Source organism: Moschus berezovskii, chromosome 14 (genome assembly GCF_049115385.1).
Source record: "Moschus berezovskii isolate FMDL1 chromosome 14, NW_MosBer_1.0, whole genome shotgun sequence".
NCBI lineage: Eukaryota > Metazoa > Chordata > Mammalia > Artiodactyla > Moschidae > Moschus > Moschus berezovskii.
In genome coordinates this window covers 54,014,432-54,034,029 of record NC_142473.1, presented here as the reverse complement: position 1 = coordinate 54,034,029, position 19,598 = coordinate 54,014,432, and the positions used below count along the sequence as shown (strand labels likewise).

At 38.0% G+C, this 19,598-nt stretch overlaps 1 protein-coding gene and 1 non-coding gene across 2 annotated transcripts; both read right to left on the bottom strand.

The window, feature by feature from the left end:
• Positions 1–11,246: 11,246 nt before the first annotated feature.
• Positions 11,247–12,182, bottom strand: LOC129553984 (olfactory receptor 51F1-like). The gene has a single exon (XM_055422647.2). The coding sequence runs from the start codon at positions 12,180–12,182 to the stop codon at positions 11,247–11,249; it is 936 nt and encodes a 311-aa protein (XP_055278622.2).
• A 2,397-nt stretch (positions 12,183–14,579) lies between these two features.
• On the bottom strand, positions 14,580–14,652 carry TRNAG-CCC (transfer RNA glycine (anticodon CCC)). The gene has a single exon. It is a non-coding gene; the product is annotated as a tRNA-Gly (tRNA).
• Positions 14,653–19,598: the final 4,946 nt, after the last annotated feature.

The following is a 19,598-nucleotide window of genomic DNA, read 5'->3' as shown; positions in this document are numbered from 1 at the left end:
CCTAAGGAAATAGTGTGTGTGTGCTCATGATCAGTCATGTCTGACTTTTTGCAATTCTGTGGACTGTAGACCACCGGACTCCTTTGTCCATAGAATTGTCCAGGCGAGAATATTGGAGTGGGTTGCCACTTCCTACTCCAGAGGATCTTCCTGACCCAGGGATTGAACCCACAACGCCTGCATCTCCTGAATTGGCAGGTAGATTCTTTACAACTGCAGAGACTGAATATAAAGTATGACAGTATTGGGTTGGCAAAAATTTCCCTCGGGTCTTCTGTAAGCTGTTATGGAAAACACAGAATTAGTTTTTTTGCCAACCAAATAATTAACCCTCACAAAGATGAGGATCAACACATCCACTGACAATAGAGGGTACCTGCAAGTGGATAAGTTGGTGTAAGGCTCTGTGGGACAATCATCACCCAGTGCTACTAGTTTTTGTTTTGTTTAAAATTTTTAAAATTGTGGTCAAATACAACTAACATTTCACTGCAGATGGTAATTGCAGCTATGAAATTAAAAGACACTTGCTACTTGGAAGGAAAGTTATGACCAACCTAGATAGTATATTAAAAAGCAGAGACATTACTTTGTCAATGAAGGTCTATCCAGTCAAGGCTATGGATTTTCCAGTAGTCATGTTATGGATGTGAGAGTTGGACTATAAAGAAAGCTGAGCACTGAAGAATTAATGCTTTTGATCTGTGGTGTTGGTGAAGACTCTTGAGAGTCCCTTGGACTGCAAGGAGATCCAACCAGTCCATCCTAGAGGAGATCAGTCCTGGGTGTTCATTGGAAGGACTGATGTTGAAGCTGAAACTCCAATACTTTCGCCACCTGATACGAAGAGCTGACTCATTTGAAAAGACTCTGATGCTGGGAAAGATTGAGGGCAGGAGGAGAAGGGGGACAACAGAGGATGAGATTGTTGTTTGGCATCACTGACTCAATGGACATGAGTTTGGGTAAACTCTGGGAGTTGGTGATGGACAGAGAGGCCTGGCGTGCTGCGGTTCAGGGGTCGCAAAGAGTTAGACACGACTGAAGGACTGAACTGAACTGAAAAACTAACATAAAATTTACCATCCTAACCATTTTAAAGTGTGCATTTCAGTTAATTTAAATGCATTCATAACGTCGTGCAACCATCACTATCATCCATCTCCATAACTGTTTCTTCTTGTAAAACTGAAACTCTGTATCCATTAAACAATAACTCCTCAGTCTCCCCTTTTCCCAGTCCCTGGCAACCACCATTTTATTTCCTGTCTCTGTGATTTTGACTGCTTTAAGTGTCTCATATAAGGGAATCACACAATATTTTTTCTTTTGTGACTGGCTTATCTCACTAGAAATAATGTCCTCAAGAGTCATCCATCTTTCAGCATATGTTAGAATTTTGTTTCTTATTAACCAGTGCTTATTTTTTTTCTTACCTGACTTATCAGGAGGAAATTTACTGCTCTTCAGGGAGTATTAGGTAATGAATGTTGGTTTGAGTATACAATAGACACTCAAGAAATAGAAAGGGCAACTTAAAAATGTTATGAATTTTTGCTCAATTGCAATTTAAAAAATAAGTTTAAAGTAATAAATTTCCAGTGTCAAAATAAATTCTAGGAAGACTTAAAATCAAAGAATAGCAATATTAGTTATTATAGCATTAATATTTCTTAATCAAGCTTTTTAAAATATTAGGTAAAACTTACTTCCTATAAGTGAATTCCCTGCAACAAGTATGCACGTTGCTATTCCCTTTATTCTAGTTTTCTGCAGTTCCCTTTGAATTGCCAATTCTCAAGATAGCATTCAGTCTAAGAAAATCATTATCATAATATTTGACTATAAAGTAGAAAGGCTCAATTGTCTGTGTTATATGGATCTCTGAGGACAGGGTAAAACCTAATGTTATCTGACTTTTTTGTAGGCTCATTGAACAATTATGAAAAGAACACAAAGCATAAAATCAATACAACAAACACCTTTCTCTAGCTTCTTACCAGCTTTATGGGGAAAAACAAGCATTCTCTTTCTTTATCAGCAAAGAGTGAACAAGTTACAGCTCTGGAGCCATTGATTTCATAGTAAAGTGAAATTGAACTGTGGAGTCATTGGTAAAATGTGAATATCCCTGGGGCTGCATATATAGAAAAGCAGAAATCCTCCTATCTCCATCTATTAATATACTGTAGTGCTCTGTAATCTCAGAAGGGTTTTAGCTACTAACTTGAGTGACCAGTGGTCCACAGAGACAATATAGCAAAGCAAAATAAACCAAATCATCCATATAAATGGAAAGCTTAGGCATTGTTCTAGGCACTGGGGAATAGAGAGATGCATGTTATTATGTCTAGATTATCAGTATGCTAGAAAGATAAGAAAGCAAATCAATGTTCACTGGAACAATTATGAAGACAATGAAGAGAGAAGAAAACATGTACTTCAGTCTCCAAGCCCCTGTCTTTTCTCTACCATATTGATCCATAGGGATGATGATATATCCGTTCCCAAATCCATCTCTCTCCAGCTACTTGCTTGCTTATTCCCAATAAATGGGTTACTTTCTGGTATGTTCAGTTACTCAGTCATGTCCAACTCTTTGCGACCCCATGGACTGCAGCAAGCCAGGCCTCCCTGTCCATCACCAACTCCTGGAGTTTACTCAAACTCGCCCACTGAGTGGGTGATGCCATCCAACCATCTCAACCCCTGTCATCCCCTTCTCCTCCTGTCTTCAATCTTTCCCAACATCAGGGTCTTTTCAAATGAGTCAGTTCTTCCTGTCAGGTGGCCAAAATATTGGAGTTTCAGCTTCAACATCAGTCCTTCCAATGAATATTCAGGGCTGATTTCCTTTAGGATGGACTGGTTGGATCTCCTTGCAGTCCAAGGGACTCTCGATAGTCTTTTCCAACACCACAGTTCAAAAGCATCAATTCTTTGGCACTCAGCTTTCCTTATAGTCCAACTCTCACATCCATACATGACCATGGGAAAAACCATAGCCTTGACTAGATGGACCTTGGTTGGCAAAGTAATGTCTCTGCTTTTTAATATGCTGTCTAGGTTGGTCACAGCTATTCTTCCAAGTAGTAAGCGTCTTTTAATTTCATGGCTACAGTCACCATCTGCAGTGATTTTGGAGCCCCCCCCAAATAAAGTCTGCCACTGTTTCCCCATCTATTTGCCATGAAGTGATGGGGCCAGATGCCATGATCTTAGTTTTCTGAATGTTGAGAGTTTAAGCCAACTTTTTCACTCTCCTCTTTCACTTTCATCAAGAGGCTCTTTAGTTCCTCTTTTCTTTCTGCCATAAGGGTGGTGTCATCTGCATATCTGAGGTTATTGATATTTCTCTCAGCAATCTTGATTCCAATTTGTGTTTAATCCAGCCCAGCATTTCTCATGATGTACTCTGCATATAAGTTAAATAAGCAGGGTTACTACAGCCTTGATGTACTCCTTTCCCTATTTGGAACCAGTGTGTTGTTCCATGTCCAGTTCTAACTGTTGCTTCCTGACCTGCATATAGATTTCTCAAGAGGCAGGTCAGGTGGTCTGGTATTCCCATCTCTTTAAGATTTTCCAGACTTTGTGGCCATCCACACAGTCAAAGGCTTTGGCATTGTCAAAGCAGAAGTAGATGTTTCTGTGGGACTCTTTGCTTTTTTGGCCACCCACTCTGGTACTCTTGCCTGGAGAATCCCACGGACGTAGGAGCCTGGTAAGCTACAGTCCATGGGGTCGCAAACAGTCGGACACGACTGAGTGACTTAAGCTAAGCTTGCTTTTTTGATGATCCAATGGATGTTGGCAGATTGATCTCTGGTTCCTCTGTCTTTTCTAAATCCAGCTTGAACATCTGGAAGTTCATGGTTCACGTACTGTTGAAGCCTGACTTGGAGAATTTTGTATGTTATGCTAATTGGGTCCAATTTTGCTAGTGGCTGAGGTCACTTTGGGTAAATGATTAGTTTTCATGTGTATGTGTTCTTCCTGTCTTACTTGCTGTTTTCCTGTGGTACTCAGTGTAAGGATCTAGAGTCTGGGGATAATTTGGTCATCCTTGTCATTGTGGCCATTTGAGCAATGGATACAGACTACTGTATGGACCTAGAAATTCTAGATCCATAGGAAAGGTGAAAATTCACACTGAAATATCATGTATATCCTTTATAGAGAAGCCTCACATCGATAGAGGGTGTCTTGTTTGCCTAGATAGCAATAAATCCTATAATGTGTTCCCATTTAGCTATTTTTCTTTAATGTATATTTGGCTATTATTCCTTGTGTAAGAACTCTTAATGGCAGAAAGTGCAAGGGGGATTTAATTCAAGCACTGTAATTCTCCCTGGAACCACCACCCCCATTCCATACCCCAAGTGTCTGGACTGATACTTCAACAACAAAAATGAACCAAATTATTGTTTGAAATCTAATGTCAGTGTTAAAGAATGAAAAGTCCACCACTATTGAATTCAAATAGTTTAGAATCTAACGAGGGTCCTCATTACCTCCTTCTGTTAAGACAGATTACAAACTAATAAAATAGTCCCTGATTATCCCTGCTTACTTGAGCCCTTGTGTAATTATCTGATTTTGACTGTGGGTAGGATTTATACTTTCTTTTAGCCAGTAGAATGTGTCATAGATAGTGGGGCATGACTTCCGTGCTTATGTCACATAGGATCTAGCTTTAATAAAATAAGCTGCCATGCTGTGTAGGCCCACACTGCAAAGAACTGAGGGTTGTCTCTAGCCAACAACCAACTAGAAACTCAGTGTTGCCTTCTCTCTAGCCAACAGCTAGCAAGAAGCACAGTTCCTCAATCCAACAGACTGTGAGGAACTAACTGAATTCTGCCAACAGCCACGTGATCTTGAAAGCATATTCTTCTCCAGTGGATCCTCAAAAGAGACCCTGGCCCTGACAACCTCTTGATTACAGTCTTGCAGAGGACTCAGCTCAGCTGTGTCCAGACTCTGAACTTAACAGAAACTGTGAGATAAACACTTTTAAGCTACTGCATTTGTGGTAAATTATTATGTAACAATAAATAACTTCTACTTGAAAGCTGAAAAAGAAAACTGCTTTGGTTGTTTTTTGTTTTACTATCTCTGATTGCCAGTGAATGTAAAAACACTAAAACACAGAGTGACATTTACTGCTGCCCTGAGTGATATGCCACGAGTCTTTATTGAGGCTTTGATGTTATTGAAGACGAAGATTGTGCATTTTATCCTTTGTGAATCATCTAAAACAAGCTAAACACAACTGCATACATCATAGGAAGAAAGTAATGATTCATTGAATCATAAATAATATTTTAATGGAAAGATAAAAAAGAGAGATAATATTCATTCAGCAAATTATGTATTTCATGAACATACTGCTTGCTCATTGAGTTATCACATGCAACTCACACCCAGCCAATAATATGGAATAGAGGCTACCGAGTTTTTTTCTTTTCTGTAATGACTGTATAGTAAATATTTTAGGCTTTTACTGGTCATACAGTTTTCTGTAGTAACTACTTAATTGTGATGTTGTATGTTCCAGCCATTGAGTATACTGAATGGGCATGGCTGTTTTCAAATTAAACTTTATTTGTAAATCAAATGGCAGGCAGATTAGACACACAGGTCACAGCCTTACTGGATAACCTCTAGTACTGCAGCTCCAGCCCATCACATTAACTATCCCCTTATACCAAAAGTAACTACTATCTTGACTTTCAACATCCTAGATTAGTTTTGCTCATAATTTTCATCTATAATGTAATGAAATATAAATATATACATTGAATAATACAGTATGTATGTTTTTATTTTGGAGAAGGAAACAGCAACCCACTCCAGTATTCTTGCCTGGAGAATCCCAGGGACAGAGGAGCCTGGTGGGCTGCCATCTATGGGGTTGCACAGAGTCGGACACAACTGGAGTGACTTAGCAGCAGCAGCAGCAGCATACTTTTATTTCTGGCTCATTTCACATTATCTTTAAGAGATTTTTCAATGTTATGTGTTGGAATTGTTCATTCTTTTCAATTCCTACAATTGTATGAATATACCCAGAATTATCGTTTTTTATTTCACTGGACACTTTCATTGTGTTCAGGTTTTGGTTATAAAAAAATGATGTTGCTATGAAGATGATTATGTCTTTCAAGCATGCATATATACATTTTTGTTGGTTATATTTAACAAGTAAAATTTCTAGGTCAACTTTGAGATGCTACCAGTTTTTTTTTTAATTAACTTATTTTAATTGGAGGCTAAATACTTTACAATATTGTGGTGGTTTTTACCATACATTGACATGAATCAGCCACGGGTGTACACGTGTATCCCTGTTCCAAACCCACCTCCCATCTCTTATCTCCATCCCATCTCCCTGGGTCATCCCAGTGCACCGGCTTTGAGTGCCCTGTTTCATACATCAAACTTGGACTGGTCATCTATTTCACATATGGTAATATACATGTTTCAATGCTATTCTCTCAAACCATCCCACCCTCCCCTTCTCCCACAGAGTCCAAAAGTCTGTTCTTTATATCTGTGTGTCTTTAGCTGTCTTGCACATAGAATTGTGATCACCATCTTTCTAAATTCCTTATATATGTGTGTGTGTGTTAATATACTGTATTGGTGTTTTTCTTTCTGACTTACTTCACTCTGTATAATTAGGTTTCAGTTTCATCCACCTCATTAGAACTGACTCAAATGTGTTCTTTTTAATAGCTGAGTAATATTTCATTGTGCATATGTACCACAACTTTCTTATCCATTCATCTGCCGATGGACATCTAGGTTGCTTCCCTGTCCTAGCTATTGTAAACAGTGCTGCGATGAACATTGGGGTACACATGTCTCTTTCCATTCTGGTTTCCTTGATGTGTATGTCCAGAATTGGGATTGCTGGGTCGTATGGCAGTTCTATTTCCAGTTTTTTAAGGACTCTCCACACTGTTCTCCATAGTGGCTGTACTGGTTTGCATTCCCACCAACAGGGTAAGTGGGTTCCCTTTTCATCACACCCTCTCCAGCATTTATTGTTTGGCTATGTCAGATATCTTTTCATGTGTTTAAGCACTTTGCTACAGATGAGCCTTTTTTCAGGACACAGGGATAGAGACACAGACATAGAGAATGGACACGTGGACACGAAGGAAGGAGAGAGTGAACGGAACTGGGAGAGATGAATCGACATATATACACTACTGTGTGTACAGTAGACAGCTAGTGTGAAACTACTGTATAGCACAAGGAGCTCATCTTGGTGCTCTCTGATGACCCAGATGGGTGGAATGGGGGAGGGGTGGCAGGAGGGAGGTCCAAGAGGGAAGGGATACATGTATACACATAACTGATTCACTTTGTTGTACAGCAGAAAGTAGCACAACACTGTAAAGCAATTATACTCCAATAAAATAAAATGTAAACCCTCCCCCAAAGCACTTTTCATCTAGTTTCTTATGAAGTGTTCATTCCAAACTTTTCTCCATTTTTCTATTGGCTTGTTTTATTTTTCTTATCAATTTTATAGAGTTCTTTATATGGATGGAATTTTCCATTTTAATTTAGAGCAAACTTTTCTTTATATTTATTGCCTTATATGTTAAAGAAGTAGTGGTTTATATTCCAACAACTTAAATATACTTCCCAGTGTTATCTACAGGAACTTTACTTTTTTACTGTTTGCATTTACATCTATAATCCATTTGGAAGAGATTTTTCTTTAAGGTATGAGGTGGAGGTCATGCTTATTTTCTTTATAGGAATATAAAATTAACCTAGCAACTTTCATTGAAGAGATCATCTTTTCTCCACTGCTATATGGTTCCATATAGAGCGTCCATATATGTAGTGTATAAGTTTTGGACTCTTTTCTGCTTTAATACTCCATTTGTCTAATTCTGGGCAAAAATCACATTGTCATAATTATTGTAGCTTTGTAACAGTTCTGTTATTGAATAGAGTAAGACAACTTTATTTCTAAAAATTTCTTGTGAATGTTAGAATAACTACTTAATACACACACTCACACATACATGCAGACACCAATCTACACAGAAATTCTGAGGTTTCAGTGGGATTACACCAAACATTCTATGGGAGAATGTTTCACAATACTTTACTGAATCATTCAGTCTATGAATATGGTTTATACCTCCATTTACTTGGTTTCTTTAGTTTCAATGCTGTTTTATAGTTTTCAGAGTAGAAATGTTTTATACCTTTGTGAAATTTATTCTTAAGTATGTGATTTTTCATGTATCTTAGAGAGTAACCCTTTAAATCTATTCTTCTGGTTGTTGGTGGAAAAGATGAAAAATATTCTTTCTGTGGTGACATACCATAACTCTTATTTGTTGATTCATTTCGGTCTTTTACTTAATCTATAAGGCTTTCAATAAATAATACCATTTACTTTTCTTCTTTCCTTTCCATTTATTCTGTGTGTGTGTGTGTGTGTTACTTTCCTTCAGGTACCTGGATTGGCTGGGTCCTTCTTTGCAATGTTGAATAAAATTGGCTTTATAAAACTCATTAGGAAGTGTTCCTTATTTTCCTGTTCTCTCAAAGAGTTTGTGAAGCTGGAGCCTATAGTTTGGAAAGAAAAGCAAATTGCTCTGTGTTTTCGTTCTGTCTGTCTCCCTTCCTACTGTCCTTCTCTTCCTTCCTTTTTCTCGCTCCCTCCATTCCTTGCTTCATTTTTTTCCTTTTATCTTTCTTCCCTCCTACTTTTATGTCTTTGTGTTGGTTTGTACACATGAATATAATGTATTTGATAATTATGGGTTTATTGAGCCTTTTTTTCTTTTATTACTATTCCAAACTGTGCTTTTTTTAGATATTTTCACATCTTATCTGAATTTTCAAAAATTTGTACCCAGGTTTTAAAAATTTTTTTCTTTTACATATTCAAAACTGTCTGTTGGATTAGTAATGATGTCATTTTCTCATTCCTAATTTTGATTTTTTATGCTTTTCCTCAACTATAATTGATCATTCTTTCCAGTCAAGTTTACTAGTCTTTCTAATGAGTTAACTTTTATCTTTTTAATCTTATTTATTAGTTAATAGTTTTTAAATAAACCTTTTTGCACTAACATTTATTACTTTATTTCATTTTCTGGGGTTTTTTTTGGGGGAAGAGGTATTCTTCTTATTTTTCTAAATTCTGGAGCTAAATACTTCACTAACTTGTTTTCAGACTTTCTTTTATTTCCTATTACACTCATTTTCTGGGCTTCCCTAGTGGTAAACAATTCATCTACCAATGCAGGAGATGAAGGTTTGATCCCTGGGTCAGGAAGATCCCCTGGAGGAGGAAATGGCAACCCACTCCAGTGTTCTAAATCCCATGGATAGAGGAGCCTAGTGGGCTATAAAGTCCACGGGGTTGCAAAAGAGTTGGACATGACAGTGACTAAATAACAATACTCTTTTTCTACTAAAATTTCTCTGTAAGGCCAGTTTCAGCTTTATCTCCATTTTTTATTTGTTGGAGAAGAAAATGGCAAGAAGAGGAAATATATAAAGACTTTATAACAGAAGAAAAACAAAAGGGTAAGACTTCATTTGTGGAGGGTGGAAGTAAAGTAAGGCATAATAGAACCTGCAAGGTAATAACAAAAGAACTGTTGTATGTACATAATTAATATTACAACTTTACTAACATCACTTTTCTACCATTGTTTGTTCAGTTTTACTAAATTTCAGGGGAAGATGACAAAGGAAAAAATTAATACTGTTTACAAAAAGCTCAGAAATGCTATTACACTTCTAAATCCAGTCACCTGAAGATGTAAATATTTCTACAAGATATGAAATAAGGCACAAAATATCTTTCCTTCAGTGCATTATCTCATACTCTTTACCCAATTCTGATCCTTCTTTTGTATATCTTAGAGCCTGCCTTGTGTCTCAAATGGGAAAGAATCTGCTTGCAATGCAGAAGATGAGTTCAATCCCTGGGTCAGGAAGATTTCCTTGGAGAAGAGAATGTTTACCCACTCCAGTATTCCTGCCTGGAGAATTCCATGGACAGAGGAGCCTGGCAAGCTAATCTTATGTCAGAAGATTTTTGTGAGTGGGTAAAGGGGATGTGATTTGAACTGTGGTGTTGAAGACTCTTGAGAGTCCCTTGTACTGCAAGGAGATCCAACCAGTTCATCCTAAAGGAGATCAGTCCTGAAAGAGGATGTATTTGGAAATGATATTGTCAGAAGAGACAGGAAAGCACTAAATTTTGCTACCATTTCTGTCTTTTCCTTTGTGTGTTAGTTGCTCAGTCATGTCCAACTCTTTGTGATCCCATGGAGTGTAGTCCACCAGGCTCCAAAGCCCATGGGATTTCCCAGGCTAGAATACTGGAGTGAGTTGCCATTTCCTTTTCCACAGGATCTTCTCTCTTAGAGTCTTGTAATCTTCATTATCTATCCTTGAGTACTTAAGAATTAGAGCTGGTGCTAGAAATTTTAGAATTCAAGTTCAGCAATAGTAGATCATAATACCAGAACTATAGAATCCCTATGTTTAAACCAGGACAAAAGATACATTTATATGACATTAAGGGATTGAAGATTAACGTTTCTTAGATTCCCTCAAATCAGAAGAATAAAAAGAGAATTCCCCCCCCCCCAGGGCATCATGGATGTTTTTTAGAAGAGAATCTAATAAAACTTCCAATTCCAGTTGATTGTTCATCAAGCTTTCATACTGTCACTTTACCAGTCACAGAGATTATTTTATAACCTCACATACAACCTCTCTTACTCCTTTCACTGTCTCACACATTCCTTACTCCAGCTATAGTAACCATGTACAATCCTTGGTGTATCAGGCTATGTCATATTTCATTGACTTCAGAGACCTGTGCCCTGGGCCTGGAAGATCCTTACATTTTTACATGTTACATATTATTCTCAGTTCAAGTAGTTAGCTCTTCAAACAATTCTTTGAATCTGCAATTTGATCGAGATTTTTCTTCAGTATCATATAGCCTTCTAGATATAATTCTATGGTAACATTCCTATTCACTGCCATTATTATATATATTTAACTTTAAGTCCCTGACACTAGACTATATAAACTAGACTATAGAGGGCAAGGATGTTTCTTATATAAACTTGTATCACCACCACTAAGGAAAAGTGTAGTGTTACTCACAATAAAATGTTGAAGGAAGGGAGGAAGAAAGTAAGGTTATTTCTATTTAGGACATTGCATGATCAGATTCACTACTCTGTGTTTGGAAATAGTTTGTAGAAAGCTTTACGGATTTTTTTGGTCTTCACACTATATATAATAGGGTTCAGCACTGGGGGAAATAGAAAATGGAGAGTTGACATTAGAGTATGGACATATGGAGGAGCACTATGCCCAAACCGATGTACCAAAGCCAAGATGACCCAGGGGATGTAGAAGATGGCAACAGCACCAATGTGAGAGATACAAGTGCCAAAAGCCTTTTGCCTTTCCTCTGGGGAAGCGATGCTAAGGATAGACTTGATGATCAGCATGTAGGAGAGGAAAATGCAGGGAATATCTATCCCTGAGGTCAGAATGAGAGCAACTAAACCACAGATGCTGTTGACCTTGATACTTGAGCAAGAACACTTAATCACATCAGGGTGGTAGCAATAGGAGTGAGAAAGCACATTAGGACCACAGAAGGATAACCTCTTAAGGAGCAGGAGCAAGGGCATGAGATTGACCAGCATTCGTACAAAAATTACCATACCAGCTTTGATGATTCTAGAGTTGGTTAGAATCATAGCATATCTTAGGGGATTGCAGATGGCAACAAAGCGGTCAAAAGCCATGGCCAAAAGCACAGAAGATTCCATGAGGGTGAATCCATGCAGAAAGAACATCTGCAGAATGCAAGCTTCCAGGCTGATGACCCTGGCATTGAACCAGAGAACACCAAGTGTTGTGGGAAGAGAGGAAATAGTGATGCCAATGTCGGTGGTGGAGAGCATGGAGAGGAAGTAGTACATGGGCTCATGGAGGCTAGAGTTTGTGATCACTACATACAGGATGGTGCCATTCCCCAAGAGGGCAATCACACAAAGGCAGCAAAAGGGGATAGAAAACCAGATGTGAAGAGCTTCTAGCCCTGGAACTCCAGTCAAGAAGAAAGTTGGGGAAGTGGAATTACCAAAGGACAGCATGGTGGCCTGAGCAAAATGGTATTCTCCTTCACTTAGTTCCTGCAAAGATACATTTCATTGAGTCAAAACTACTCTCGTCAGATATTCTGATAATTGTTCTAATTATTATATCTCATGTAGTCCCTACAGAATTAGAGGTAACTTTTATCTATCATCTTTATTTTACAGATAAGTTTCCTCGAGATTAAATTAACCCATTAAACAAGTAAAAGACAAGTCTGACTCAAACCTGTCATTTTTCCTACTCTGTCATACTTAGCATATGCTATAAACAGCAGGACTGAAACTAGGGTGAGGGAAGTAAGACATTTGCCTTGGGAATGGAATATAAGGATGGTGCTCACAGCAATTAGATAGATAACATTTTTATGCAATATTTTAAAAAGTCAAAACCAATGCAACAATATCCATGACAAACAGAACATCAAAATTCTGAACCAGAGCTGTGTCAAACCACATTGGAGTCCAAAGCAAAATGAAAAATGTATATCACTATGTACATGTTTTTATGCATTTTTTGATACTTAATGTTTTTCGTAACATTAACATAACTTGAAAATGTTGACATTTGAAAAGAATTGTATTAAATGTCACAAAATTATTTTAAATTTAAATATTTTATTTATAACAATAGAATTATAATTTTACTTCAGCTAATTATAAATTATTTATAATTCTCACATATCTCCAATATGGCAATTTTCTCAACTGAAAATGAGGTAAGTGGGACTTCCCTGGTGGTCCAATGGTTAAGATTCCATGCTTCCAATGCAGGGGTACTGGGGTTTGATCCCTAGATCCCCGGCTGGGGAACTAAGATCCCACAGGCCACGCAGTATGGCCAAAAAGAAAAGAAAATGAGGTAAGCAAAAATGTAGGTTTAAAAATATATTATTGATCTTTGCTTTCATTACAACTAAGGGTTCACATTTTTTTTATTTTGCCCTAAACTGTAATATGACTTGGCATGGTACAGGATTTTATTTAAAACTTTGATGTTTTATTGATCATGGACTAAAAATTTAGATTAGATTAGATTAAAATACTGCATTAAAACATTATTTATCATAATTCTAAATTTTTTGCTGTCCCCTTAACTTTTTCACTCCCGTCCCTATAGTGCTGGTCTTTAGCAGTTGCTATCCTTGCTATGACCTCCCATCCCAACATAAATGATGCTAAAAAGAAGTTTCATGATTCTGAGTTTCAGGGAAAGTGTCAATACTTGTATTTTAAACTTTTAGAGCTGCTGGAGGATTTCTTTTTCCCCTCACTCCCATTTCCACCCCCTTCCCCACTCTTTCCCCAAGCCTAGAGAGAGGCAGGAAAGAAAGATTTCTCTCTCTTTCCTATTTCTAGTCCAGCTTCCCCTACCTCTCTGTGACCTTGGTGCTTCTCGCCCACAACGTCTCTTTTTGTCGTCTCCTTACCTGCTATTCGCTGGAGGAAAAAGTTCCCTGCCTTTACAGTTCAGTTCAATTCAGTTCAGTCACTCAGTCGTGTCCGACTATTTGCGACCCCATGAATCACCTCATCAAAGAGATAAGTGAAAACTCCTGACTGATGGAACTGCTTTCTGGGGCACTTGGCTGGGGAGAATCTACAATTTCAGCCTTTTCAAGCAGGAGCAAATAGCCATTTAAATAGCTTTTCCCAAATGACAGCCCTGCCAAGAGCAGAATCCCTGGCCCCAGAGGAGCCTCGTAACCCATGAATTTTTTCAGGCACTTGATACACTTGAGGAAAACCTCTTGAGTGTAACGTTTTTGCACAGACATTAACCACAGCTTTCCTGCTATAAATGACACCCTTGGAAGGGGAAAGAGATGGAAGTGACATAACTGAGTATCAACACAGGACTGCACAGGCAGGACTCATTACATGTATCATCTGATATTCTTACTTTAGCATTTCATTCCTTGCATTCTGCATTTAAAGAAAAAAAATCATGGACAGAAAGAAGTAAGCACTAGTAAATATTATTTCAATGATTTAAGGAGGGATTAAAAGGAACAAAAAAGACTGAAAGAAACCGCAAAAACAAGTCTTCAATAAATAGAATTTTTTGGCATGTTCTGAAATGCCAAACTATAATTTTTGAGCAGCTACTATGTACTGTACTTTATGGCTTAATTAATTCATACATTTGTGGATGTTTTCACTGACAAATTTATTTAAGTAATTATGATGAGTATTTACTGTGTTCTGACCTGTTCTGACAGTGACATCTAATAAAGGGGGAAGCAGATACATTACATGTACTTAATCCCATTTTTTATTTTTATTTGGCTGTGCTAGGTCTTAGTTGTAGCATGTAGGATCTTCGATTTTCCCTGTGGCACACAGGATCTTCTCAGTAACTATGTGAGATCTTTAGTTGAAGTAGGTGGGATCTAGTTCCCTGACCAGGGATTGAACCTGGGCCCCCTACATTGGGAATGTAGAGTCTTAGCCACTGGACCACCAGGGAGAGTGAAAAGTGGTAGTCACTCAGTTATGTCCAATTCTTTGCAACCTCATGAACTATAGCCCACCAGACTCCTCTGTCCATGGAATTTTCCAAGCAAGGTTGCTGGAGTGGGTTGCCATGCCCTCCTCCAGGGGATCTTCCTCATCCAGGACCGAACCCAGGTCTCCTGCATTGCATGGGGATTCTTTATTGTCTGAGACACGAGGGAAGTCCCTACTTAAACTATTTTGAATTAAATATTTTGAGATGGGGAGACTAGCCTGGATTATCTAGGTGCACTTGGTGTAATCACAAAGGTTTTTATAAGAAGGAGGCACGAAGCTCAGAGTTGGAGTAGGACATGGGACTATGGAAGGAGAGTTTGGAGATCTGTAAGGAAGGGGACGCAAGCTAAGGAATGCAGACAAGCTCTAGAAACTGGAAAAGGCAAAGAAACAGATTTTTCCCTAGAGCCTCCAGAAAGAATACAATTCTGCTGAAACCTTGATTTTTTTGCCCCACAACATTTATTTTAGAACTTGACCTCCAAACTGTAAGATAATACATTTGTGGTATTTTAAGCCACTGAATTTATACTGATTTATGGTAATTTGTTAAGCAGTATGAAAATACTAATTCAGAACTCACGCACAAGGCAGTGTGAGTGAATGTTACTCCACTGGTGCCCAAATGCCTTTTCTGCTGTTGGCAAATAGTTACAATGCTTTTGGCACCTAAAGCTAAGATCTCTCCTTTTTAATCATCTTTTCTTGACACTTGGATGATTCTATTTGGAGATGAGGCTAAAAATGCCAAGAAAAAATCAATTATATGAATCATTTAAAATGTAACATTTGCTAATAAATACACAGTTTAGAAAGGATATTTCATATTTAATTATATAATTTAATCTACAAAATAACACTATATAATTTATTTATAATTATTATTCTAATTTAACAGAAGAGGAAAGTGAAGTCCTAGTGTGTTAAAGCAATTAATTCAAATTTATGCAGCTGGTAAATTGTGGCATGTAACCCTAACCTTAAATACTTTTCCACTAAATTATTGCTCCTCAACACATTTGAAGGAGCGCATACTTCAGATGTATAACAACAAATATAAATAATATAATTTTCCTTTTTGCTATCACTTTCTACACAAGTTCATACTGAAAGTATAACCTTTTTGGAATCTGACTGATTGATATTTAAATCTTAACTCTGTCATCACTAGTTTGTGACATTGGGTATGTACTTGTCTCATTGATAAAATGTGGATAATAATATAATAATATTGTGAAAATGACTTGAGACAAAGTCTGTACAACACAACATAGTGTTTGTCACATGGATAATGCTCAATGAATGGGAGACTTATTTGGATAGAACTTGGCAAAAACTGATATTTTTGTAATTACATTTGGAATATTGAAAATATTCTAGTTGTGGATTAAATAAAGTTTCTGTATACTCTATGTATATTATATATTGTATATGAACTATTTGGTGTGGTCTGATATGGAATAAAACTGTGGAAAATGTTGTTCTTATCGTAATTTGAAAATGACAACAGCTGATTTGTTTCTTCACCCCATTCATTTATTTCTTTCTCCTGGTAGAAAGGAATTTTTTTTAAAATGCAATATGCATGCACTTATGCTATGCAGAATTGTCAGAATGAGTAAGAAAGTGTTTGTTCATCCTGTCGCTACTTGCCCAAGTTCACTATTACAAGGGGCTTATTCATTTTAAGAATCTACTCATTCTGTCTGATTATCGAGCAAGGTAGAATAAAACTGAGGACTTGGGCTGATGCTCTTCCTGGATATCATGTTGCAAGTAAATGCAGAAGACACGGTTCATGTCACAGTCCAAGTAGAGCTGGACATAGAATTCTACCCCTAGAATACTTCACAGGCACACTGCAGACAATTCCTGAAGAAAAGACACTGTGATCCTATCCTTTCTCAATCTTCTTTATTCCCTCTACTTTCTCCAAACAAGTGTCCTAACAGATACTTATTTTTTGAGTGGAACAGGCTATAACAAGAAAGATGATAAGACCTTGATGTGCTCCCTCTGTGGGGTAATCTTTCACTGATTTTTGAAAGGAATCCAGGGTTTTAGTGGCTAGAGTTTTGGGATGCAATTATGTGCACTATTTAAGTAGGGGGAGAGGCTTCTAGGAGGCCGAGGCTCAGGCACACAGAATTTATCAGTAGTGGTGTTGTCTTCCCAATTCATCTGCTTATTTTTCTATGTGTGACTTGATGGATGATGGGTGTAGAGGAAAAGTGTCTGCGTGTGTGTCCAAAGGGACATCAGTCACCTCATTGCCTTGGTTATTACTCTTTTCAGCACTTGGTAGAGTCAACTACAGACCAGCATCCACGGAACAGTTGGAATGCCAAAGAGCAGAGCAGCATAAATTTATCATGCACTTTGGATAAGGGGCCAGTACGGGTTTAAGAATTTTTAAGGGTTAAGAAGATAAGAGTCGTGCTTAATACCAGGGTAAGAGTAGATACTTTCTCAGTAAGTTCAGTGTGATTTAATTCAATAAAGTGATTAAGTATTTTGTTGACCCCTGCCCCCATTAAGTAAACAAGGAATTCAATGTGTATGTGTTGCTAAGTCTCTTTGCAACCTCACAGACTGCCAGGCTCCTCTTTTCATGGGATTTCCCAGGCAAGAATACTGGAGTGGGTGGTCATTCCTTCTCTATGGGATCTTCCCGACCTACAGATCGAACCCATGTATCCTGTCTGGCAGGCGGATTCTTTACCACAGTGCCATCTGGGAAGCCCAAGGATTCAATATTGAGCAATTGTTGAATGAGTGGATGATTGACTACAGACAGGAGACCAGACCACAGCTATGTGCTTTTAACTGTGTCTCTGTATTTGCTCTGGTCTTACCTAATGCATGAGTTGGCCATCAAGCTGCAAGGCAGAGATTAAAATTCTATTTCTCGCTGTGATTTTGAAAATACTTTTCTATTAGTGCATCTGTGACAGTAAAGGGCTTTTCTGAATTCCTGTGAAACAGTTATTGGGTCAGAAGTCTGATAAAGAACAATGCCTGCTAGTGTGAATGAGGGAAATGTGATGTTGAATGTATATAACTGAGAAGAAATATTATGCACCTGTGTGACCTTTCTGAAAAGTTTCTGATCAGGATTTTAGATTCATGAATGCATGAATGCATGTATGTTTCTGAAGCCTTCTCTCTTACTTTATAGTTCATTTGGATGAATTTTCAAAAAAGACTAATTCTCTTAATTTTCCTCTCCGGGAAATAAAGTGTTTCTGGGGGTCAGCTAGTATATTCTTTTTTTCTGCTGCTGCTGCTGCTGCTAAGTCACTTCAGTCATGTCCGACTCTGTGTGACCCCATAGACGGAAGCCCACCAGGCTCCCCCATCCCTGGGATTCTCCAGGCAATAACACTGGAGTGGGTTGCCATTTCCTTCTCCAATGTATGAAAGTGAAAAGAGAAAGTGAAGTCGCTCAGTCGTGTCCGACCCTTAGCAACCCCACGGACTGCAGCCTACCATTATTAAAATAAGTATCTCTGAAAAAATGCTAATATCAAATTTTAACTATTTTTTAAATCCTTGGATCCAGAATTGAGTTACACATGCTAGATTATCATAGATTTTATCAGTATATCAATTTACTTTTTAAATGGAAACAACTTTTCTTTGAAGGTAAAATGTATTTTTTTAAGGCAAATTCACACTGGATATGTTCATATTGATTCAATATAAATAATATTTATTACCTACTGTGGACCAGACAGGTTTGTAGCTACACCCAATGTAGAGAAACATTTAAGAAGCTTACATATATAGCATAACAATCAATTTATCATATTTAAATGTTTAAAGAATCTAACTGGGTATTTAAATAAATGGGTACACAAGTATTAAAAATTAAAGTGTATCTCTATATTTAAGAAGGAATCAATCATATTATAGCAATTGTATATGTGGTAGTAACTGCATTAGAGTAATTATGGTAGCTAACGCAAAGGAAGAAGTAGAGTCCCTGAGACACACAGCAAATGGATGACATGAGTATTAGGGGCATAGGCCACATGCCTTGGGCAGGGCTTCTCCATAGGGTAGCTAGAGAATAGCCTGGAATATCATAACATATGGTGTTGTGATGACATATATATCAAATTCAATCACAGAGAAGATCATAGATATGGTCTGGCATCAGCATACATCAGTTTCAGCATGGCCACATGCTTACAGTAGGTCTAAGGGATGATTTGGTTGAGGTAAAATATCAATCAGAAGAACATGGAGCCAAGGGGGTTCACTCCTACAATGCTTTTATTATTACAGCTGTTCCCAGCTTGACTGCCAATTACTGGAATACAATGAAATGGTGGGGTGGGAAGCATATGGAGACATCCAGTACTAGATGGCACATGGCCCACCCTGACTGACAGAGTATGGATAAAGCAGACCTGGTGGAGCAGAAGCAGTTACACTAGTTGATTTTGTGTGTTTAGAACCAATAAAATGGATAGCATCTAAGATCAGGTGAGAGTAAGAGGGTATTCACCATGAAAGCTAGCAGGGTCAGGAAGAAATACATGCTTCATAGAAGTAGTCAGTGCAGGACACATCAGAGAGGGGGCTGATTCTCACAACAGCCATTGTGCAGCATATACAGGACAGGAAACAGATCCAGATCGGGGAGACTCCCACCTTGAAAATACACAAGGAGTTGGTGGAGGGCTGGTCGACAACGATGGCATCAGAAGACGACTACTGTTGGATGAGGAGCCTACCTTCCAAAGAGACTAATTGAGTCACAAACACATTATTTTTGAGAAGTCTGGGAATTATGAGTGCTGCTGCTGCTGCTGCTGCTAAGTCACTTCAGTCGTGTCCGACTCTGTGTGACCCCATAGACGGAAGCCCACCAGGCTCCCCCTTCCCTGGGATTCT

Coding starts and splice junctions, on each gene's coding strand:
- LOC129553984 (XM_055422647.2), bottom strand. CDS start 12,182: ATGCTGTCCTTTGGTAATTCCACTTCCCCAACTTTCTTCTTGACTGGA.